At 40.8% G+C, this 24,937-nt stretch overlaps 1 protein-coding gene across 1 annotated transcript in view; it reads left to right on the top strand.

Moving 5' to 3' along the window:
* The first annotated feature begins 273 nt into the window (after positions 1 to 273).
* The window catches only part of pik3r6a (phosphoinositide-3-kinase regulatory subunit 6a), a 29,781-nt gene continuing 5,117 nt past the window's right edge, over positions 274 to 24,937 (top strand). Inside the window, exons 1-5 of the mRNA XM_088599997.1 lie at positions 274 to 1,186; positions 14,658 to 14,781; positions 22,132 to 22,205; positions 23,560 to 23,674; positions 24,570 to 24,643. Coding sequence (XP_088456123.1) covers positions 1,108 to 1,186; positions 14,658 to 14,781; positions 22,132 to 22,205; positions 23,560 to 23,674; positions 24,570 to 24,643 — 466 coding nt within the window. The 5' untranslated portion in view covers positions 274 to 1,107. The remainder of the gene's footprint in view (positions 1,187 to 14,657; positions 14,782 to 22,131; positions 22,206 to 23,559; positions 23,675 to 24,569; positions 24,644 to 24,937) is intronic.

Below are 24,937 nucleotides of genomic sequence, written 5' to 3'. Positions count from 1 at the left end.
AAAGGTCCACATGGCGTAGTCGGAGATCTGCACCCATTCTCTGGCCGGCCGGAGCCTGGCTTCGGCACCCCATGCCCTCGCGGTTCTCTGGGGGGCGTCCCAGGAGGAGCTAAGCTTGCGGTCAGTGGGCAGCCCCGTCCCAGAGCAGCCTCGTTGGTCTTTCTGCAGCCTCCAGGGGGCGCTGGGCACCAGGGAGCAGTCAGATCAAGGCCGCCTTCAGTGTGCCGGTCCACCTCTCCCGCGGCCGCTGTGCTTCGGCTGTCTCCCGGCCGCAGTCGCTCCTCTGTGTTCCCGGTTCCGTCTGTGAGCCGAGACAGGCCGCCCCACTGCATCACACCGACGCAACGAACGGACCTTTTTCGGCGGCGCCATTAGGAAAGACAGTCTGCAAACGGCTTACGGGACACACCGATCTCTAAGAAAAAAAAAACTTTATTACAGCACTCTATGCATTTCTTGCAAACAATACAAATGCAACATAACTCACACTTAAAAAACTAGACATTTCTATGGCTGTTTTCCTTGCAGCGGGGCGTGCTCATCACGGCGGAGGTAAAACTAGAAAGGCAGAGAGAAAGCAGGTATACTCTACTCGGGAGGGAAAAGAGAGAGCGGGGATCAATCCCTGGTTTTATAGTGGGAAAAAATGGTGAACCTTGTGTAAAAGGGTAGAGGTCGTGGGGATAGTCCCAAGCTGGGTGTTGCGGATAGAGGCAATACTAACATAATCAAATCAGCATTAAGAAGGACAGTCTCTTTCTTCCAGAATATTTTACGATGGTCTGTTCTTGCGCATCCCGGACTGTTACACATCCATTCCACAAGGGGGCGCAAATCTCTTCCCGTGGATTTCATTCATTCTCACCGCTGTAGTGAAACCTCGAGCCGCAAATTCCACACACCCTATGCAACAGCTAAGCAGATGTCAACATCAGCACGTTGTTATCTCCTCGTATTGTTGGTTTTTATTTTTGGCCATGGACTGCTCGGCGTACTATCATGAAGTATGTAAAGAAAATAAAAACGCCATCTGAGTGACATAGATTTTTTTTTATTTTTAGATTATTGTCGTGTTCAGCGGTTTATTGTTAAAAGTGAGCCGGGAGAATGGAAAAAGAGAAGACATCGTCCAAACGGTACGGTTCTTTGGAGTGTACAACGTGGAAAGACGACGCAGCGAAAGCCGGTAAGCGAGGTGCGCAGCCTCTGGGCGGGTGGACCGCAAAAAGTGCCCTTGAAACACAGGATCAGTTTCTCCACGTTTTTGTAGTTAAAAGTCAACAAGACCCCTGCAATATGTACATGCAAAGCAGGTGTGGATGTTATAAATGTTTACTTGCAACCGAATCCATTCTTTAGAGTAGTCAACCTCAGTGCCTTACGTTCAAAAAAGTCCTAATTTCCTCCTACTGACATCTGTCAAAATACTCCAAAGTGTTGAGCATTATTTTTATTATTAGTACAGCGCATAACATTGGGTGTTTTCTGTGGCTCCTAAAATAAAAACAGGCTGCGGTATAACCGATAAGGATAACTGATAACAATAGACACCTTTATGAGTAAATTGCTATCTGGAGACCTAAAAACTAAAATACCCAACACACTGTACTTCTCTCGGTGAAAAGTTCCCCAAACGTGTTTCATTTATATATGTTGTTACTAAAGCTGTTGCATTATTTAAATAGCATTGTTATTTTTGGAGTAAACCTCGTGTTTATAGATTATGCTGAATGACTACAGTTCAGATGAAAGCTTATAATGTAAGCATATAGCCTAAATAGACTGCAAAACACGTTTGTCTATTTTGAGGAAATTATTTTTTCTCGAAAACACTACAGCTTAACCACATTGCACCTCGTACTCATAATCATTATTTTACTGTGTCTTTGAGGTCAACAGAAGAAGCGATAAAGGTTCATAAAAGACAAATACATTATTTTTAACAAGCTGGACTCATTAGGCGGCATGGGGGTCGGTGAACCGACAGTCGTCAATTAATTTTCACCTTCAATGACTCCAGGGAGAGAGACGCCGTTAGGAACGTGGACGATTTCGTGCCGTTTTTACATATTTCACGACAGAGGGTCATTCAAAATTGTCTTCTCACCCCATACAATTTCACAATCACAGCGCTGAAGTAAAACTCGTTTTTGTCTCTCGCTCCCTTCTCTTGCGCCGTCTCGAAAAAAAAATGCATTTATTCCAATTTCTTTGGCTGATTTCTTACCTTTAGGGTAAGTTAACGTGGTCTAAAAATCGTTCAGAGAAATATTTTTTTTCGGGTTGTAACATCCTGACACGTATTATGAGGCGGCGGTGGATATGTCTATGCGTTGCATATTAAATGTGGTGATTTAATTGACAATGTTTGGCGTAGATCACGTGGCTTAGTTTGCATTCATATTGCAGTAACAGAATGTACACACCTGGGTCTGGTGGAGCGGTCTGGTGAAGGATACTACTCACGGAAACAGCAGTAGCGTTTCACACCTGGGCTTTGAAGCCCTTAGTCTCAGTTTAGGTGGGACCTCGGAAACTCACTACTCTACACTGCTGATTGTGTCCCGGGATGGACCTGTTCAAATGTCTCCCTTGCCTCCTGCCTGAAGCTCAGGCTTGTAAGGACACATGCAATCTGAGACACAGAGTGGGCTATAAGCGGAATCTGCAGGTTTTGTGTGTATGCCTTACAATAGTAGGGAAAAAAAACACAAATTAGCAGTTGAATCTTTAAAGATTGATCTTTATCTGATCTTTAAAGTGCTGTCTCAGGAATTCGTGACAATAACGTCCCAGTAGCAGGCAGGTTCAAGGCAAATGGAGAAGCTACTGCACTGAGCAGATGCACACAGTCTGTTTGTATGTGCTTGGGTTGCTACAGCCAGAAGAAAAATAATTATTCTGTCATTTTGCAAAGCAGGTCTTCAAGTAAATGTGAACCTTGGAATTGAACCTACTGGACAGTGTTGCACCATTAAACTAAGAAATCACACATTTATGACCCTGCAAGAATTTTGCAAAGCCCACATAGAAAAGGACATGACGTATGTTGTTTAAGGAAAGAGGTTTTGAATGAAATGTTTAACTACAGTTGTTATTTTGGTGAATGAGAGGTTTTCCTCTGTTTCTCTGGCTTTCAAACACTCAATGCTTGTAATTGACTGCAGCTGTTACATGTACAGTATGGAGCACGTTTTCTGTCATTATTTTAATTGTACAACTGTGCAATTCCCCATGAAAAAAAAATGAGTTTAAAATATCAAAGCTCCCCTGTTAGTAAAGCTTTTGTTTTTCAAGATCTTCATTTATCACCTGGGGCACTTTGTTCATTTCCCCCTTTTCTCAAAGGACTTGGTTTCTTTAATCTTGCCGAAGAGTGAACTTCACTCTTTGCTATAATACTGTAATGTGCGTCTGCCTTTCTCAAACTGGTCTATCAATACTTTTCTGCTTTTGGTTCACTGGTTCAACACCGTGACCCCGAAAAAGGATCAAGATTCTTTTTTCTTCTCCTATCTGAATACCTTCGCTAGAAGTTTTAAATGAATTGTAGGCTGAGCAGAAAGTTATAAAAGAAATCTTAGTTTATCTTCTATAAATCAATCCAGACAGATCTGTTCTATGATTCTGTGGTTTTAAGGACCGTTATGAATGGAGCAAGACATTTCATTGTGTGCTAATGGAAATTGGAGAACAGTTGTAAAAGACTATTTAATTTATATCAGAGAGGGGGGTGCACTGTTAATACTGCTGTTCTTCCCTTACTGTAAGTGCTTACTGGCGGGACTTATTTCTGATGATCTAATTTCCTCCCACCCTCAAAGATGTGCTTTATTTGGCTTTTCCAAATTGTCCTGCAATAGTTGAGACCGGTGTCCCATTGTCAGGCTGTCACAGCCCTCAGCTGGGACAGCTGGTTTCCTGCCAATGCACACATAGAAAGCTGTAGGGACTAGAGTACCATGGGTTTTTGTGCTGTAGTTGTAACTCAAGAAGGTTCATTATTGAGATACAGAAAGGAGCCCTTTTGTCAATGAGTCTTGTCAATTTTGTCAACCTAGTTGGAGATATTTATTATGCGACTAAGAGTTCACATGATTGTTGGATATATAACATTCTGTTTCCTTTTTCCAATGGAAAATATTTCCCAGTGCTTGCGTGGCCTTGTGAATTCTGTTCCATGTGCGGCTTGCAGAATCCAGTGGTATTTGTGTTGGCCCTCAATCTGACTGACTACATGCCAGAAGACTTCAGAGAAATGGAATCCAAGCAGTGACCGCGGCTGTCTGACAAAACAGCAAGATCAGAGACAGCAGAGCTTTATTTGGTTTGCTTTTAATTTACAAATCATTTCGCCGAAAACTGACAGCATTAGTGCAGTGGAGCAATCGCCCAGTTGAGTGCACATTGGTTTTTAAAATAAAAATAGAAATAATGTGCATGATTATTCTTTCCTTGATTTGTCACCTGTTAATACCATGGAGAATACCGTTGTTTTTTATGGAGCAAATGAAGGTTCATTTCTGGAGAAAATAGAATACATTGTCTTGGTTCCGTACTTAGCTGACAACAGCAGGACTGAAAGCAGGTGTTTAAAGTCATCTGAATCTCCACATGACATCACAGCTCAGAGCTGCATGTGGCTCAGTGGACACTTGCTATTAGTCATTACTCTACAGTTCCTGCTTGGCCACACTTGTCCTGTGGATGCTACTGGAAACAGGTGTTGCTTGTGAAATTGAACCCTATCAATCTCCTCCAATAGTTTGACAGCTGCTGTTGTGAGGATGTAATCTTTATCCAATTTATACCTTCAGATCATTCTGAGGGTCTTGGGTACTGCATAGAATGCCCCTTTCAGGAAGGAAAAAAGCCAATTCCTGTACATGTCCTTTAAAAGAGAAAAAGATAATAATATAAATAATAATAAACAGTATCATTCAAGCAGAAGTAAATTCTAGTGTGTAACAGTCATATTTCAGATTCAATTTGAAAGTGCTGACAGAATCACAGTCCAGTGTCTGTGCTTTGGAGAGTCATACTGCAGTCCAGGCACTCAGCGGCAGAAGGCAAAGTCACCAGGTTTTCAGTGTCAAATCTTTAGGAATCCTGGGTACTGGGATCATACAATGCAGGGAGGAGAGTGAGGCAAGAATAGATCTGTGGCCATCTTTGCAGTAATTCACTAAGCTAAACGGTTCACAGCTATGATTTGCTAATTACTACTGAGTAATTTTTTGGCTGATACTTTTCACGGAAATAGTTCCAAATGCTGGATCCACTTGAGCAAAGTACCTCTCTCAGGGGAACAATAGATGTGTCTCAACTGGGATTCGATGCTTCACAACCTGCCAGTTACAAGTCTAGATGGAGCCCTGACCTCTTCTTTCTTACAATGAAATAAGAAATTTTAAAATAGACTCCAAATTCCAGAGAGAGCCTGCAATCATAGTGCAAAAGTTGTTGCATGTTCATAGGCTTTACACTTTATTAAAACCGAAACAGCCAAGTTCCAAACATGCAGCACTACAGCCTATTGAGGAAAATCTTATGCAGTATGTTAGAAATTGCAGTGTGTGGCACAGAGCAGGGCTGGAGGAGTTTGAGCAGTGCAGTTTACAGTGTTTTACCACCTGATCATGAAAATGAAAGGGTAAACAAGAATTGCTTGAAAGTTGTATGGGCACTGCATCCCTCCAAGTTTTTGTTATGGGCCAACATAAGTGGACCAGGTTTTATTTGAATTGGCACAAGCTAACGTTCTCAAATCTCATCGCATTGACCATTTAAAACTCCCCATATAACCAGCAGGATAAGATCTCCAGGAGCAGAGGTGTAAAACCGCTCAGTAATGGCTTCACAGGAAGACTTTCAGATCTGATTTGCTGGTTGTCATTCCATTCAAAACTGTTTTAATTGGAAACAGCACTGTTTCACTCCGATGGACAATCGAGTAACCAGTTTGTAATTAAAACGCCTCCGGACTCTTTTCGAATGTCTCAGTGACCCAGCAGCCTCAACATGACTCAGCAGCTGCAGCAACATGACAGCACACCTACACCTCACTGTATAATTAAGCACTTCTTCTACCGCTCTTCTGTCTCCTTCAAGAATATACTGCTGAGGCCCCGCTGTGGAGATTATTTGTGATGTGCGTGACAAACCAATGTGGTGAATTAGGAAGACATAGGAGAGCCGAGGGGATCTGTTGAACTAATCGCGACGGTATTTTGGCATTTTCTCAAGGCTGTTTGGGAAACCACCTGTTGATCTCGGGGCCACTGGTGTTAGATACAGATGTCCAGGATTGAGAGAGAGGGATGAAAAGGCAGAGAACAATAAAGGTCCCCAGAGAGAAAAAGGGTGAGGGTGAGGACCAGCACTGGAAGTGACAGACAGGAAAAGAACAAGTGTTTAGTCAACCCATGAGGAGGATGGAGTATTTCCTCACAGTAAGTGGAGATACCTGGCCTCTGGAGATGTACTGAAGCCCTGAGCATACAAGGATAACCCTGGACACAGAGTAAGTGAAGGTAAATGATATATACATCAGAGAAACAGAAATCAGCCAGCCCACAAGCTGAAGAAGAGAAGGCTCGAGTTTCATGTGTCATGAGTTTAGTTTTTGAGCACATTTAGCAAAGCGTTTTTAAAATGCTGGGTTACATTAATATTATTATTAACTATCTAGAACTTCCCTGAAACTAGGGGGCACTTCGTTCCACCAGCTTAGGAGTGTCCAATATCAACACCCACACTCAACAGATCTGCCCAGACAGCTCTTACAGTGGACCTGTTGAAGTGCTTTCAAAATGTTATAATCAATCACGCTGTTAAGTATGTTTTGAGATCCGATTTAGTGTTGGTTTTGGAGTAACGTCCCAAGAGTGCTTTCTTTGAATGGAGTCTCTCAACCAGTAAAGTCTGAGGTGCACATCCCTGCACTCAAAGAGCTTTACAGGTAATGGGGATCCCCTCCAACACCACCAATGTGCAGCCCCCACCTGGATGATGCGATGGCAGCCATAGTGCACCGGTACTCTCCCCACACACCAGCTCTCAGTGGGGAGGAGAACAGAGTAATGAAGCTAATTTATACATGGGAATTATTAGGAGGTCATGATCGATAATGGCCAGGGGAGGAATTTGGGCAGGACACCAAAGTTACATTTCCACTCTTTTCAAGAAACTCCCTGGAATTTTTAATTAGCACAGAGAGTTGGGACCTCGGTTTTACATCTCATCCAAAGGATGGCGCCTTTTTACAGTGTAGTGTCCCCATCGCTATACTGGGGCATTAGGGACACACCCCCTACTGGACTCACTAACGCCTCTTCCAGCAGCAACCTTAATCTTCTTACGAGGTCTCCCATCCAGGTACTGGCCAGGCTCACACCTGTTGAGCTCTGGTGGGCTGCCAGCTGTGAGTTTCATTCACAAAGGGCGGTGATGTTTTGGACATGGTCTTCATGGGAATTTGGGTGGGACTCATTCTGGTCATTCTGGTGTTTTACAGCAAGTGTCAGCAGTGCTCTTGACCTTACGTCACTAATTGGTTCCGTTAAAGTTATGAGAACAGGTGGCACAAAAAACACATTTAAGCTTCTAGAAAGGAGTAACACTTGGCCCTTGTCTTACTTTGCAACGAGTGCAAAAATCAGCATTTGAAAGTAATCTCAGAACTGCAGATGTATTAAATAAAACACTCCTGAGATAAATAATGTTAGTTTAAAATGGTTTAGAAAGCACAATTATACAGCGGATGAACCAATATGAACTAACTTTCATCACATCACTGGTGTTTAAATTAAACCCCCTACCTTCCCACAGCTTCCTCAAGGCTAACAATTTGTCTCTGAATAGTCAGCATTCACCGCTTATAATGACTTAGTGACTGAGAGAACTGGCTAAGGAAAAGTGGAAGGTCTACAGTCGACACTTCTCAAAAGCAATTATTTTTAGCTGATATTTCTAGGTAAACGTTTCAGAGAATGCTGCAAATTAAGTTGAATCAAGCCTCTCCCCATCTGATAGAATAGCCATCAGACTGCAGCTGCTGTCAAAATGATGTGTGCTTTGCAAATTCAATGAGAAACTGTCACATGCAATTTATCTTGGCTGTTTATAGTAACGCCACACCAGGCTATAGACCCAGTTTTCTGTTTAAACCCAAGTTGCATTTCTGATTGTGTAACTAAGGCTAGTATTCTATTACCTGTTTGGTATTGCATTGCTGCTTCTTTTTGTCCACTATGCATAAATAGATCGTCAAAATCCAGCACTATTTTGATTAGCTATGGTGTCCTTTTGGTTTTTCAGTAACTGGGATAACTAGGCAACATTACTCCTAAATGTAGTTTGTTTAGAGAGCACCTACTAATACAATGTCCATTTTACTGTTTATCCACCTTAAACAAATATTTCAGATATTTCAGTCTCACAGACAGCTGAGCAGAAAAAATGTTCTGTAGGTTTTTAATACTTTTTGGGCTCATATAAAAACATTTTTTATGGTCATATTATTTCCAAGTCACACATTCTCTGTTGAATCAGAAACATAACCATATTTTAAAGCCATGCAGCAGTGATGGTTCTGTATTGTACAATGCAGTTTGCTGATGCAATTTTTTTGTTTCATGCTGTTTTGGCTGCTTTGGTGATCTTCTTTTGCTTGAATGAATCTGTATGATTCAATATTTATAAACTCATCCTCCGTTGTCTACTCTTCATTAATAAGAGACAGCGTAGTTTAGCCAGTTGCATACATTTCTTGCAGTAAGTATATTTAACTGACAGTAAATTATATCAGTTTTTTAGAACATCCTGTATGTTATGGTAATGTTACTGGGTTTTTACATTGCCTTTTGTAGCAACCCACCACAACTCTCTTTGTGTATTTCCCACTGCACTATTCTGAAAACCGGGTTTCCAATTAGAGATTCAGTCTACTGTCTACAAACATTTTTAAGGAAAGGCTTTTAGCCAGCCTGAGAAAAACAAAAAAAGGTATTGTCCCTATGGAAACCACAGTCATCTGGAGAAAATCAAAAGGCTGTGATCTTTGCTTTTTTGTTTCAGGATGCTGAAATACTCCTCTTGATACCTTGCTCCTCCATTTGGCTTCATTTGTGACCTCTATTGAAGAGGGATGGTATTTTATGAGTACATAAACATTTCTGACCATCGAGTAGGCCCAGACAACAGCAGTCTACACTCTGGGTAATTGACTTTTTTCTTTCTACAAGAAAGAGAAACAAATGAACTTGGAGCCCACATTCTGGCTAATCACCCCCACCCCCCCACCCCCCCCAAAAAAGAAATGATTGCAGTACCTGGACAAGAAAGACATTTTCAGTCACCATTGGTTCAATTGGTATCCATCTCAGTTCTAGCCTATTTGTGCTTTCAGAACTCTGCCAAGTCTGATTCAAGCTGAGATCTCCAAGAAACCATTTCCTTGGAAGCATTTCTTTGAACAGTCCTTTTCTGTCCTATGGGGAGCAGACATTTCTGTTTCATCCCTCAGCCATCATAAAGTGTCTGTAATGACCTGTTTTCCTGCTGATGACCACACATGGGCGCTGGGAAGTCAACCATGGTGTATTTGCAGTTTTCTTATGATTTTACTATTCTTGTGTCCTGTATTAAATCTGTGGTATGGTTTCTCCCAGTTTGGATTTTGTAATGTGCTTTACCATGACTTTACTCTAATTTTACCGTTTTAAGCATTTGTAAGGGACCTGGTTTAGATCTGTGGCAAAAGCTGGCTTCCTTTGCTGAGCCACGCTCTACTCTTCTTCCAGGTTTCAAACCTTCGTCTGAGCTGAAGTGTCGCTGCTGTGATTAGAGATGGTACATAATGATTTCCTTTAGAGCCGCCATTGTTGGACTTAAATGAGTTGAGCCTCATTATGGAAATGAAAGCAGTCCAGGAGGTCTGTTCCAGCTCAGTATATTTTTTTCTCTGGGAGAAGGACAACTAAATTGTCACCTTGGCTGCCTTTTAAAGTGACGGTGTGATTGATGATTCACAGAACACAACGCGTGTGACATATTATACAGGTTGGCACCTTAGATCTACTGGGAGTAATAGCACACTGAGTGGCACAAAGGTTCAGGCAAAAACTTGAAGGATGAATCTCCAGTGGGAGTCTGACACTCTGGGAGTACATTTTTAAATTTCATCTTAAGGTTGCGGGTGCCATGTCAGTCCAAGGAGCAACCTGAGAAGGAAATTGACTGGAGGAGGGTGTTAGTTACTGTGAGATCATCCAGCGAATGGCCACTGTAGATCTCTGCCCTAGCTGGTGCTGTTTCCCCATGCTGTCCAGTCTGAAGTGTGCAATCTGTACTGTGAGTTAGATATGTTAAGGGGTGTTATAGCACATATTTTAAAATCGGCAGATCTTAACAAAGCAGATTCGCACAGAGCCATAGGATAAGCCTAGCTGCTAAAAAAAAATCAAAAATACTTTTTGAAAAACTCTTTTATTCAGAAACGTTTTTCTCTTCTCAAAGGTCACAATTTTCCTCCTCCCAAAAAACTTACAATTTAACTGTCCATGGTCCCATCTGTTGTTTTGTTTCCTCACTTTCTGGGCTCCTTCTCCCACTGGTGCCACATTCAGCATTAGTTCTGACCCCTGTGTCCAGATAGCCTCCACTTCCTGGTTTTTTGAAGTGTCCCGACCAATTGTCTTCCTTCAGCTGGTCAGATCCCCCCTCCACCCCAAGCTTTCTGGGAAATGTAGTTCAGATAAGAACTGGTACCTTGCCTGAGCCTACTGTCCTCTTACAGTTGTTGTAAGTGTAGGAGTGTTGGATCCTTTTATTAATAATAATAATAATAATAATTGCTTACACTTATATAGCACTTTTCTGGACACTCCACTCAAAGCGCTTTACAGGTAATGGGGACTCCCCTCCACCACCACCAATCTGTAGCATCCACCTGGATGATGCGACAGCAGCCATCAGTGGGGAGGAGAGCAGAGTAATAAAACCAATTCATAGATGGGGATTATGAGAAGGCCCTGACTGGTGAGGGCCAAAGGGAAATTTGGCCAGGACACTGGGGTTACACCCCTACTCTTTTCGAGAAATGCCCTGGCATTTTTAATGACCACAGAGAGTCAGGACCTCGGTTTTTACGTCTCATCCGAAGGACGGCGCCTAATTACAGTATAGTGTCCCCGTCACTTTACTGGGGCATTAGTACCCACGTGGACCGCAGGGTGAGCGCCCCCTGCTGGCCCCACTAACACCTCTTCCAGCAGCGACCTTTTCCCAGGAGGTCTCCTATCCAGGTACTGACCAGGCTCACACCTGCTGAGCTTCAGGCGGTTGCCAGCTGTGAGTTGCAGAGTGATGTGGCTGCTGGCTTATTGTATGTTTCACTGTATAGCACAGAATAGGCAAGATAGTGGAGTCAATCATTGACTCTTGAACTGGAACTTGAAAGAACCTCAGATGAACACAGAGGACCTTGAAATGTGACAGGAGAAGGCTTTGGAAAAAAATACCTCCCTACCACTTCACATCTTTGGGGACTTGACATTGTTTTCTATTCTTACCTCCAATAATACAAGTGTCTGTATAATTCCATCAATCGATTTTCTTGAATATCTTTTTGAAATGCTTGTTATGCACAAGTGATATTGAAAACCCGTTGCCTTTCAAAAAGACAGACCCTCTTTTTTTGGCAATCATGTGAACAATCCTCTGAAGCAGTGGCAAATTTGAATTTTCAAAGAAACTGCTTTTTTATTGCTAAATACTGTCAGAAAATGTCAGTGGGCTGCCACTTTCCTGCTAGGATCTGGGTTTAAAAGACAGATGTGGAGAAACCAAAAGGCATAGCCCAAGGTATTGAAGTCATTGTACCAACCTTAATCAAAGCACATTTTTTACTATGATTTTGCTCTCTGGGAGCTGCAGTTTTTGCTAATGGATTCTGTGCCTCCTTTTCATTGAGGTACATTCAATTGCACTGCACATCGTGAGAGAAGCTGTCTTACTGTGTCTAATTATTTTCTTCTGCAGTGGATACTGAAGTGAGCCTGACATAGTGATAATGTCATTTCCTCTCAAAAAGAGAAAGAGACAGAGTCAGTATAGAATATTGGAAAATGGTCACCATAGCTTCACAGAGGAAACCTGTTTCTGTCCACCTCTAATGTAAACCAGTAATACAATGTCAAACAGTAGGGAGAGACACTCTAGCCTTCAGTGTTATCAATGATAGTTTTTCACTAGTCATTAAAATAAGGGCATTCCAAACTTTTCCAAAGTTTGTTCGGGTCATCATCCATCCAGAGATAATGTAAGCAGAGAGCTGGTCCTCAGAAAATAAAATTTACAAAGCTTAAAAATTTTAAGTCTTATTTTATAAGTCTTCCCTTCTTCCAGACACTAGAGACACCTGAAATTTAACGTCACTATCAATAAACAACTTTTTTAAGAATCACGTTTCCTTTGATTAAAACATTTCAGAACCCAGTTGGTGATTCACTTCTAGTTATGGCCTCTATTTTAGGCACATGCAAGTTCTCTATGGACAACAACAGCCAAGAGTCAGACGCTTTGTCTGAGTAGCTTATGGTTTTGGCTTTGCCTGCTTTGTTAATGGGTAGGCCGAGGAGGCTTGAACCCCATTCAGAGAGGTGTTAACCAAGGGGCAGCAGCAAGGTGGCTATGGGGTGGACGAGAGATTCATGAGAGAAATGCAAAATAGAGGTCCTGTATTTGCATTAGATATAGATATAGTTATTTCCATACGGATTATGATTAAGAACAGCTGGATGAGATTGACTTGTTCTTGTTATCTCTCCCGATCCTCAGTTAATAACTTCCATTTATTTTCTTAATACCAAGGCCTTCGTAGAAACATGTGGACAGGAAAGAGTACAATGGAACAAGGACATAATAGCTGACTTGCAAGCTTGATTTTACATATTTTTTTCAGGAAAGCAGTTTCACAGACTGTGGTGGGCAATTGCATCTCATTTCTGTAATCTGTAAGCTTTGGTCGTGCTGGAAGTCTTTTTCTGGATGGTGAACAGAGTCACAGTATAGCTTTGTAGCTATTTTTTAGACAGGGGGGTTGACAACCCAGTTTGTACAATGCATACAGTAGTTCTCTGATCTCCATCCAGCCCCTGGAATAAGGAGAAGGATTTTGTGACTTCCGATGAAAAAGAAGAAAATCCCAGTGTGATTTAGTATTCCAGTTTCTGCTTTATACACTAACCTCAGCTTTAAACCAAGTCAGCTGGAAATTCACTAGGTCGGAATGAGACCTGCTGCTCAGACAAATCAGATCCACTTAAATAGTCTTGTACGTCAAGATACAGTAAGTGGATTATTTTAAAAATTTGACAAAGTTAATGTCAGGGTCTGTCAAACTTTGTCTTGAGCAGCTCACTTGTCATTAGTGGGATGACGTATGAGTATGTGGTATATTGAGTGAATGCTTTAATGAGGTGTTAATGTGAACATTGTATTCTAATTAATCACCACTCTGCTAACTAAAAAATAACTGTGTGTTGCATGCAGGGGTTTTCTAAAGAGCTCTACCCTACACAATTTACTATGACATATCTCTGCAAGTCAGTCATTTTAGAATCGATCTGGGACATGCAATTTCCATGTTTCTTAACATCCCCTGCAGATAGAGAGGCTCCATCCCAGCTTCAGAATGTGACAGTGTTCTCTCCCCCTGGTGTCACGCTGTCTCTAGATATGTAGCTGGCAGGGCTTGTCCAAGCGAAAAATTTTTGTGAGAGAAAATGCTCGAGACCTATGCACAATGTACTTTGACACAACGGAAACACATGCAATTTTATTTCTCCTCAGCTGCCAACGTCCAAGAAATTTGTATTTAACAGTGTGAAGCGGAACAGTGTTCGACTGGCAATTTTGAATTTATAACTGCCACCATCCTGGTGGTGGCTGTTTCATTTGTTATGCGTTTCAAAATATTGGGATGGATGTCTTCTCCAGCTGGACATCCATTCTTGTTCATCCCTCAGAAAAGGAACCATAGAAGTTCACAATAAGCAACACTGTCAGTCCTTTACACTCGTAATTCACAAATGGCATGCATCTTTCCTATTGTTTCAACCTGGACAAGCTAACTATGGGTTTTTTATTTAGAAGCAGATGAGCTATGCTCTTAAAAATGTTTTTTAAGAGTTTTAACCAACAAAACACAAGCATACCAATAAAATAATAAATACGTTTCTTAATACAAAGATTCTTTTTTATTTTTGGTGTTTTGTATTTTTTTTTTAATCAAGTAAGTGTGCAGGTAGCTTCCATGGTGCAAATGGTTTGCAGTCACACCAAATGTCTGTTCCGGCACATTTTTGATCTTCAAAAAAACAATTTAATCTATAATTATAATAAAAATGCTATGATAGTGCTAAGTAGATAGAAAGAGAATACAGAAGCGACTTTGCTGATGGGTAAAAAAATCTGTCTTAGGAAGTAAAATGTAGATTTCAAGTTTGGGTGGGTTTTCTGTTTTTAAACGAAAACAATTACTTTAAGTATTTGAAAGAAGAACTTTATTGTCCTCTCTCCCAAAACCGATCAAATGTGTACAAAGCCCGCAACTAACCAAGTGGTCCTTCTCTGTCTTGTGTTTGTTCTTGCAGTGGAAGAGGACATAGTGTCAATGGCTGATTCCACGATCACGATAGATGACATAGAAGGGGAGCTTTTCAAAATCGAGAGGATCCGCGAGGTCCTGGTGCGAAGAGAGTCTGAGCTCAGATACATGTGAGTCTCCTTCGGCATTCGGCTGATTTGAATTTTTATTGGTGGTTCAAAATCTGCATTTTGTTCGTGTTGTCATGGAACTGGGGGAAAAGAGAGAGCAATATGTTCTGTTACCCATGGCAAACACATGCCCTTCTGCTTCAGAAGCTTGATTTCTGCTGATAAAAGTAACACAGTTTTATCTTATGGTCACCTTTCATCATTAAAGTACCAAGTTCTAGAAACTTTACATTTTCCTGTCATCGGCTATTAAATCATAAAAGCATCAGTGGACGCAGCAATGCAGGCCTCTGGCCCTGCCGTAAAGAGAATATTTTCCCATGAACTGTGCTTCTCTGATGCACGCACTGAAACACTGTATCATATATGTTGGTAGTCTGGAGCTATAGAGCAAAGCAAGTTTTTAGCATTTGGCATAAATAGCATTAAGAAAACAGAGCAAATGCATATCCTCCCCCTAAACGTTGTTGACTATTAATTTGTTTGCCTGATGCTTTTATCCAAGAACACGTACATGTGTAGCCCTTTGTGCAGCTTGGCGTTTCGCTGGAGCAATCGGAAATGAACAGATTTGCTGGAAGGTCCGCTGGCAGTTCCTTCACCCAGGATTTGAACCCATGACCCTTCCGGTTCCGAATCCTAACTCTAACCCCCATCCCAGTGACGAGAGGCCTCGGCATTTCCCAAATTAGCTACAATAACTCCCCTCGCACAAAAGGTCACTCAAACGCAATTTAAGAGATGCACGCGGGGAAGTTTGGCAGTGCAGACAAAGTCGTGGCTGAGCCAGCTCAGCGTCTCAGATAACTGCGCCGCTGCAATTTTAATTTGTGCTTTTATTGGGTCAGTCATGGCCAATACTTTATAGTTGGAAACTGAAAACTTTGAGGCTTATTTTCTTTTGCATCACCACATTATTAAGCAGGAGATGGAGACAGAAAGCTTCCCTGTAATTGACATTTCCTGCACCCTCAAATGGCACAGTCCGATCCCAGACTTGCTTGCTGGCGTGGGTGATGGAATGAATGTTTGAAATAGAGCAGATGCTTGAGGCTTTGTATGCTGGGACCCCAAGTGCTGATTCTGGGGGGCTGTCAAGAGCTCACGTTCCTCTGGGTGTAAGAGACGGCGGGAGTCCCACTATCAACATGCTAATGGCCAAGAGCTGTGCGCACAAAGCTCAAGGTCAGCACGGACACTGCATCTGCAAGATACACAGAAAGAAAAAGTTGTTCTTTTCTTAATGGCTTAGTGCTAGTGATGTCATTCATGGCAAAACAATTATTTGCCTTTCGTTTTCAAGGACACGGTGCAATCTTTTGCAAAAAAAATCAATTTTATCCAAAACAAACATATTACATACATCTCAGTAGTTTGCTGGCTCTTTCATTATCCATGTAGCTTTCAAGTTCATAGACTTGTTTCCATGGAAATACATGCACTGAGAACATTACCTGTGACAAACCTGTTTTTAATAGATTATTTTTTCACTAGTCAAACTCAATAATAACTGTTTGATTCCCCACGACTACTATCTGGCTTTTCTGAACGGGTATTTTGAGCCATCCGTCTGTTTTGTGCACCTTGTGCTGCTTTTATTTGATTTGAAAAGTGACATGACTTGTTTGAATTTAGGAAACTTTTACTATACTGTACATGCATGCATATTCAACGGAAACAGGCTTTATAAGGAACATTCCGGAACTCCTCCTTTCCAGAAGTGAGCTGTTGTAATTATTTCTACTTCTATTATTAGCAATTCTCTAATAGAACTGGTAGCATTTTGACAACCTTTTTTAGCGAGGTCAGATATCACCTCTGTTTTTGTTGTCAGAACTGAAGAGGCGCATTAACTGGGATCACCTACAGACAGTGTCACCAGCTGCCCTGCATTCAAATTTGGATGTGTGACCTCCTGCTACCATCAGAAGTTCTTCTGCTAGTCATTTATTTTTCAAAAAAGTCATTGAACAGTTCACAGCAGATTGAACGTTATCAGATAGTCAGAAAAGAGCTGACCTACAGTACTCACTTTCAAAAGCCAGATTAGTACACTATGCTTTTATTTAAGAAAAAAACTGAATGAAACTCTTCTTCGATGACAGTTACACGGTGTTCTTTATATAACACACTTACCTGTGAATTAAATAGAACACACAACAGGGTGGAATTTCATTCATAAAATGAAGTTTGTAACCCTTTGCAGAAAAGTGTTGGGCTGAATGTGTTGCTCTCTTCCAAGCCATCAGATCTTGTGATGAGATTTTTCTTAAATCAACGTGCAGAAAGTTCTCCTTTGATTTCTGATGTAATCTGATGAGCCTTGATTTATGTTTTGTCTTCGTCACAAGCAATATTATGTGTTCAATTGCAAGGCATACTTTGTTTTCAAGAAATCTTAGCTAAAACTCTTGATATGTTTGGTTAAACGTCAGTTTGTCCTGGCAACTTAGGAAAGTTTGCCATCAAAAACAGTATAAGGAAAATTGTTCTGACCCTTGAAAATGACTCAGTTTATCTTTGCTTTACTTGCAGGACATTTTATTACTTTTCACTTTTAACATTTTGACCTGCTGTCAATTCCTTCAATGTTCTTTACTGGTTATTTCAAGGTTCCTAACACTCCAGAAGGAGGGTGAAATATGACACATAAAAATAGATGATTACAAGAGTAGATTACTGGATTGTATTAGTCACTTCTGTTTTTTTTTAGCTTGACGCAAGAACATATGAAGAAAATAAGATTTGTTGCTATAAATAAATGGGGTAAATACACAATTATTTTCCACTTGATTTAGCAAAAATGGTTTTACAGAATGATAAAATTGGTTTGTATAGTTTCACTGTGTTCATCCCTCTTTCTAAAAGCTGTTTAAAAAGTGTCTAAAAACGTATTACAAACAACTGTAATAATCCAGAAAATGCAAATTTTCATTTTCTTTGGAGGAGTTGAGCCTGTTTTGGATGCTATTGAGCCCCATAATGAAGTTTATAATAAACGTTTAAGAGGGCTGACAACAGCCAAGTCCAATCAGACTCAGCTCTCAGTACTTTGTCATCACTAGTCGTTTCCTCACCTAAAACATTATAAATACTATAAATAATCTCCTTCTCACATATACTGTATCTTGCTGCAGCCCACCTCCACCCCATTCTCTTCATGCTGCAGTGAAGTCTTGTTTAAACATTGGAAATGGCCTTAACTGTCAGTGACTTAAATACACCAAACGGAATTGGTATGGCGCCAGATGAGGTGGCCACATTTGAGCTGGCCACCATATCCTTTGGTGTCCAACAAACGCAGGAGTCTGCCTGGGACCTGAGAGCTTGCTGTGAAATCACGGAGGGCTGCCGCTGCCCTCCCCCTCATCCCTTTCCTCTGCTGTTGGGGCTATGGAGCTCCCTGAGAATATGTGGATGGGATAGTAGTATGTGATGGACACAAAGAACCCTTCTTTCCCCTGTGTGAGTACGAGGGTTGAACCAGTGAACCCAGTTGATTAAGAGTAGACAATTTCAAATTCAATGACATAAAAGGAGCAGATTGTGTAGAAAGCCTTCATACAGTAATCCATAAAGAGACTAAAATGAGCTCTTACTCTTGCTGTAGTGCTTCTGTCCAGCTGAAGGGTTTTATACAGCACCTGATCTGAATTCTGTTGAATGGTGAAATAAAACCGCTTTTGCTGCTCATTTTCCTTCCGACTGTCTGAGCTTCATTGAGGCTGCAAACAGCTGTCCCTGCTGTGGTGCAGTTTAAAATAATATTAAATAATTGTCAGCCCAAATATCAAGCGCATTTTTAATAAGGAAATAACCTCCAGGGCTGTTGAGGAGAGATTAGTTGTAGTCTCCCTTCATGTAGCTGTCTGTTGGGTTTTTAATCCATTATCAACATGGGGCCAAGCCAGTTCTCTCATTTTTTCTCTCTCAGACAGCTGTATGTGGTTCTTTCTTTTTTTCCAAATGAAATGTGTTCTGGTTTGCGGAGAATAGCCGCTGGCCACGATATGCATGCGTATGTAAGAGAGAGTGATGGTTCAACAGGGACAGAGAAAATTGTTGAAATAATTGGGCAATTACAGGCAAGCTAATGCACAGGGTAGCTATGTATTTGAGACTGCAGATGAAATCTCAGAGCTAAAGGTTCAGGGATTCATTCCTCAGGAACCACAGTCATCTGTTCTTCATTCTACACGAACGGCCGATTACTGGATTAAAATGTTTTACTTCATTGAAATAAAACAACAGTTGTCAGATTGTGAAGATCTCCTAGAGGGAAATGATGCATAGCTGATCAAGGTACTATTCACTTTTGTAAAAGTCAGATTTCGTAATAATGATTTTTTTGCGTGATGGTACTTGTTTACACATACAGTAGTAGGGGACCTGCTTCATCCACTGGTGCAGTGGAGCCCAAGAGATGAGAGCGTCACCAGCTGCATTAAGGGGACGTTTTAGAGAGGCCAGATTGTAGTAGCCCAGGGTGGTATTTAGGCAGGTCACCAGGGTTAAAACCCTTCTGTGCCAGAAAGTGCCCTATGATCTTTAATGACCAAGCAATCAGGATCTAGTTTAATATCTCTCTAGACAGGCCCCAGTCACCAATCTGGGACATTGTTTTGGAACTGTTTCCCCCTTGTCCATAGGCAGGACCGTTTCCGGCTTGTCTGCCAGCACCACTCATAGCAGCCCTGCTGAGCTCCTGAAATCTAGCTCAGTGCTTCAGTGCTACAAGAATTCTATCAGTGGTTACAGCACAAGGGGTGTTTTCATTTTTTGTTTGTGTTTTGTTTTATGGAGTTATTCTTAGCCACTTATTTGGGGAAGAATTTGTTGTGTGTGTTTCCATTTTCGCTTTCGCCTGTCCCTCCATTAACAGCGGGTCAGATGTGTGCACCGGCTCCATTTCACTGACACGGGCCTACACAGAACTGCGTGTTTGTCACTCAGCCCACTAAATATTCTGATGTGCAGTCGCCGTGCCTTTCACATAATAGAGTAAGTTTTTTCACACCTTTAAGTCTGTCCACTTTGAGTGACAGCCTGGCTTAATCAATAGAGCACAGAGGACGCAGCTAAACTGAGTCTCTCACCTTGGTGATCGCGAGAGGGAGATTGGCAGACAGTGAAAGACAAGCCTTCTGCACGAATGTAGACTCACACCCTCCCCCCACTCTCCGCTCTGCTACCGCTGTAAGACTCTACCGCAAGTGGAATCCAAGAGATTGCGAGTACAGTACCAGCCAGTCAGCTGTACTCATCTTTGCTCCTACGGCTCACCGCTCCCAGCCTGCTGTATTCCCCTCATTAAGCCCCCCGATATGATATGCAGTGTGAGGAATGTGCATTATTAGAAAGTAGAACTTTTCAGATAGAAATGCTGGGGAAAAAAATCTTGATTTTTTTAAGGCAGCACAGCATTACGCCTCACTGCTAGAGGTAGTTTTTCCATTCACACAGTGGAATGCTGAGCGTGTGTGTGGAGTGAAAGCAGGGTTGTACTCAGAGCATTTATTATTACACGAGAACAAAAAGAATCATCTCTGGAGATCTGGCCGACAGACTGCTTTCAGACTGTAAGCACGGGATTGGTGTCTCTTGACAACTATGCATTGGTAGGGTTGTTGACAGATTAGAGTCATACGTTTGTTTACTTCAAAGAAAAAGAAAAGCACAAATCAAAACCTTTCAAAAAATCCACAAAGGTTTTTTTTTTCCACTGTGTTAACAAAGGAACGTTTTTTTAAAGTCTTTAAGGAATTTCTCTGCAAGGTGAGAGTGAAAACAGTTTTTCTTTTTAAAAAAAAAAACAAAATCACCAGTTTGTGCTGTACTGAGCTGGACTTTGCCTGCCTGTGATGTGTGATTTTGTCTGACATGTTCGCCATGAAATAGCTTTCTGAGGCTGCTGGAGTATGGAAACACAGAACATGAGAGAGTGTTTTGAAGCCAGAATTATGTCTGGGCTCCGTCTATTCATCTCGATGAGGTTTTCTTGGCCTCTTCGTGGCAGACAGGTGAGGTTGTCTTCTGACGCCCTTGGCAGACTGTTTATGATTGTTTACGATGCCACTTCATGTCCATCAACAACCCAGACACATGGGTTTCCTCCTAAGGGATGATTTGTGTCCTGAGATCATTCAAACGCAAGTCTCTGTGCTCACCACTCCTTACAGCTGGAGATGTGCACTGAGTGCTTCCCATTTCTTCGCAATGCTTTTTCCAGTGTCCTTGGTTTTGCTCTCAAACTATACGTTATACTCTATATAAAATTCTACATTCAAGATCAGCCATTACAGCAGCCCAGAGAATTGCTGTCATTATCTGTGTGCATATTTTGTACTGTGAGAGCTCTTTATCAAAAGCTGGAATTGAAACCGGTTGTTTCCTAAACTGAGACAGTATAGATTAGTTTACTGTTAATATTCCACAAATCAGAGGTTCTCACCCTTGGTCCCGAGGAATCACTTTTTCTTCGGCCTTTGTTTTCTCCAATGTGGTTCTTAATCTCGCGCAATTTAATTGTACGTGGGTTTTTACATTCTCCTTCGGTTCCCAGCCTGAAAACTCGCATCTGGAGTTTTGCAGTTGGTGCTGACCCTGCGTCGATTCCCGAATTTCAGAATTTCTGTCACTGGGACGGGGTTTGATGAAATTCAAACGGTAGGACTCTAGCTGAAGAGGAAAAACAAACGACCATTGTGAGAGTGGCTCTCTTCATTTCCGCCTGTGTCTAAACCTCATGAATGGGTCACCTTGTTGAGAAACAATGGAACAAATTCTTAACTGGCAAGTTGACGGCATAGTGTTAAATAATATAATTTAATCAGGGTTTTTTTTTTAAACCAAAGGCAGAGTGCAGAAAAACATCTAAACAAGCATGCAGATGAATTCCACGCATCAGTTAACACTGATGATTAAGAGCCCAGCTGGGAATAAAAGTAGACACAGTGGTTCCCTTAGAACTAGGCTTTGAAACCACATGCATAGATTAATACTATTGACCCTCTTGCTCTTATTGTATTTTTCTCTGGTGTGAAAGCCTTCCAATAGCTTTTGTGATTCTTTCTGTGTGAAGAATGTTGCCTAAAATACAAAAATTGATTCTGTCATTGATTGATAACTTCTCAGCCAACACTAAGCAACATCAAGAACTGCTGTGAATGTTTGGAAATAAATATATTTATTTAATACATTTTTTTAAACATAATTTTGTGAAGGGGAGATAAGATGTCCTTATATATTAATGTATGCATTCTCAGTGAATGGCTCTATTTGAAACTATGCCATAACTGAAACTACAGTAAGTATTAATTAAATAATTACTAAACTCTCATTCTTTTGTAGGATGGATGATATTCAGCTGTGTAAGGAAATAACACGACTTAAGAAGGAACTGCAGAAAATAGTTTCAATACCAGGTAAATTAGATTCTACAGCCTTTGTGAATGACCTTGCTGCATTATTCTGGTTTTGAGCTTGAAATTATTTTACACTGTGAAATATCTCTTGGGGTAGTCATTTTATCTAGACTGAAACACCATTGAAAGTGTCCTTGATTTGTACGTCTTTAATTTTCTTTCCAACATAGCAACTTCAAAGCAATTTGCTCGTGTTAATCTCTGTCATATATGGAAATTAAAATTGTGAAATTTATTCTGCTCTTGTGAATCCATGGAATTGTTTTCAGGGATTTATTCACCCCTGATCCATAATGATCCACAATATCAACATTGACACCACTCAGCACACACTAAGTACAGTGGAGTGTGTTTTTATAGAGAGCTGAAAGACAAGATCACACAACACACAGAACTATGTAATTGTTGGAGAGAATTGAGGGATTAAAATAAACAACACTTCATTTTCAGTAAAAGGTTGTCTGAGTACACAACTCCTACAGGTAAGCTTGACAAAGTTTCTGTGAAAACACCACCAACACATACAGCTGGCCTCTGGAGACAGCGTATCTGAGCTGAATTGTTGACTTGTCTCATGAAACATGGAAATTCCCTGCCGATTTTCTCCGGGAAGCCCAAAACGTAGCTCAGAGAGCACGACTGCCTGCAAGCTCAAGACTCAGTTACAGCCCTTAATTAGGCTGTCTCATGACACAGCAAGCACCAGGCAGTAGAGCTTGCGTGCAGTCAAGAAACAAGTGTCTTTTTTTAGGCCAAAAACAAAAGTGGAGATCTGCACATTATGAGAGGCTGAACTGAAAAATCCAGAACATACGTTAGATCTACTGTACAAAACAAAATAGATCGTAAAGGCCAAGCATCTGATATTCAGTGCGTATGTGATGTTTTTCCATCATTGTGATGTGCAAACCAGTCAGATGTAACATAAGGGCCCTTCACAACATTGGAACGTGATAACTGTAGAAAAGACAGTAAAAGATATGGGACACACTTCAAGCAGAGCTCCATGTGAAATGCAACCTTTCCAAAACCAAAGCAGTTTCTGCTTCTTGATTGTATTAAGCATATGGCATGGTAATAATTACACTTATTAACATAGCGTACTCTGGTTTCTCTTTATATTGTATAACTATTTATACTTATTACTAAATTTATTTAATACATTAACAGAAATATTCTGTATTGCTGTGTCTCCTTTATACTTTTAGGCTGTCATATACCATTTTTAAATTATTGTATGGGGTAGAAGGCTCAGAAGGAATTTATGTGCTTACTTTTTTCTGTATCACTGATCCCTGAATTGTTTTTTAGCACCTTAGCATTCACAGACTATTCTGTCGGTTGTTGTTTCCAGATAAAGACAAGTCAAAGGAGGACAAACAGAAAGAAGAGGAGCTTCTCCAGCAAATCCATAAACTGGTGGAAACCAGAGACTTTCTCGTGGACGACGTTGAGTTTGAAAGATTAAGGTTTGATTAAGATTAAGCTGGCCAAGATCTTTAGTGTCACATTCTGCAGGACCGCAAATAATAGCTTATTAATTTTAATGTACATGTGGTACTGTATATATCAGCCACATTAATTCGTTTTCTGGTCCTCTTCGTGTTTCAGAATGCATTTTTCATTGCTGTGCAGAACTAGAAAGAGATTTCTAGACCACGATTTCAGTCCTTTGGTCAACTTCACTGGGTTGTTATGAACAGCATCAGCCTGATATGGTTGTAAAGCCAGTGAGGTTTTGGATATTTTCTTGGCTAAAAGAAAAAAAAACAGAATTATTAAATTAATAGGATTTCACAGCTTCTTTTCTGCAATTGCAGACATCCAATTAAATAAACCATGGAGGCAGTTTGTGGTATTTTGAGCAGTGCCTCTGTTGCTTTTCCTGTACATAAACCTGGGATAATATTATGGTAAATGCAAATGAATCAATGAATCACATAGGAGAAAAGTGGATTAACTATATTGGGAGCGACAATGTTGCTTTTTGAACCAGGATTTCTTTCTTTTTACAATCCATTCCCATTCTGTTTAAAATATGGATAGGCTGGGATACTGACAGAGTGTTCTATGGCTTGGAAAAAATAGAACTGTTGAAGACATCTGCTCATTAATATTTCATTCCAAAATATTGACATGGGGGTAGAGTCAGAAAAAATGACAACAGCAAATAAAAACTAAAGAAAAACAGGCTTTCAGTGTTTAGAGTCATAACTGTGAACAAAATATGATCATGGATAAAACTGTCTATTGAATTCAGCTTAATGACACAGCATGTCTCCAGATCTGTAGGTAACTGAAAAGAGCTTAATAATGTTTTTATCAGTTCTGAACTCTTACCAGTGCTTGTTTTCCTTAATATAGAGAAAGAGAGGAAGACAAAGAAATGGCAGACTTCTTGCAGTCTAAATTTCCTAAAAGTGGATTGAAGAAAACTAGTAAGTATTCAGCAGCCACTAAGACTTTTTCTGTTAATTCTATTTTATTAATGGATTTTAATACTTTTTTAACTTCTTAGATGCATGTCTCTTCTGCAGAGTTGTTGTCTGGGGATCATTTCACAATTCGACAGTACTTTGTTTAGTTATTATAGCAAGTATTTCATTTGGATTTTCTGTTTTTGTAGCGCCAAAGACTGGTTTATTTTTTGTTTCTCACAAGCAACCCCTTTTCACAATCGAAGCCCCTGCTGAGAATGAGCTCAAATGAATATTGAGCATATTCTGAAAAAG

This window comes from Lepisosteus platostomus, chromosome 11, assembly GCF_059453375.1.
Source record: "Lepisosteus platostomus isolate fLepPlt1 chromosome 11, fLepPlt1.hap1, whole genome shotgun sequence".
NCBI lineage: Eukaryota > Metazoa > Chordata > Actinopteri > Semionotiformes > Lepisosteidae > Lepisosteus > Lepisosteus platostomus.
This window is presented reverse-complemented; position numbering and strand designations above follow the sequence as displayed.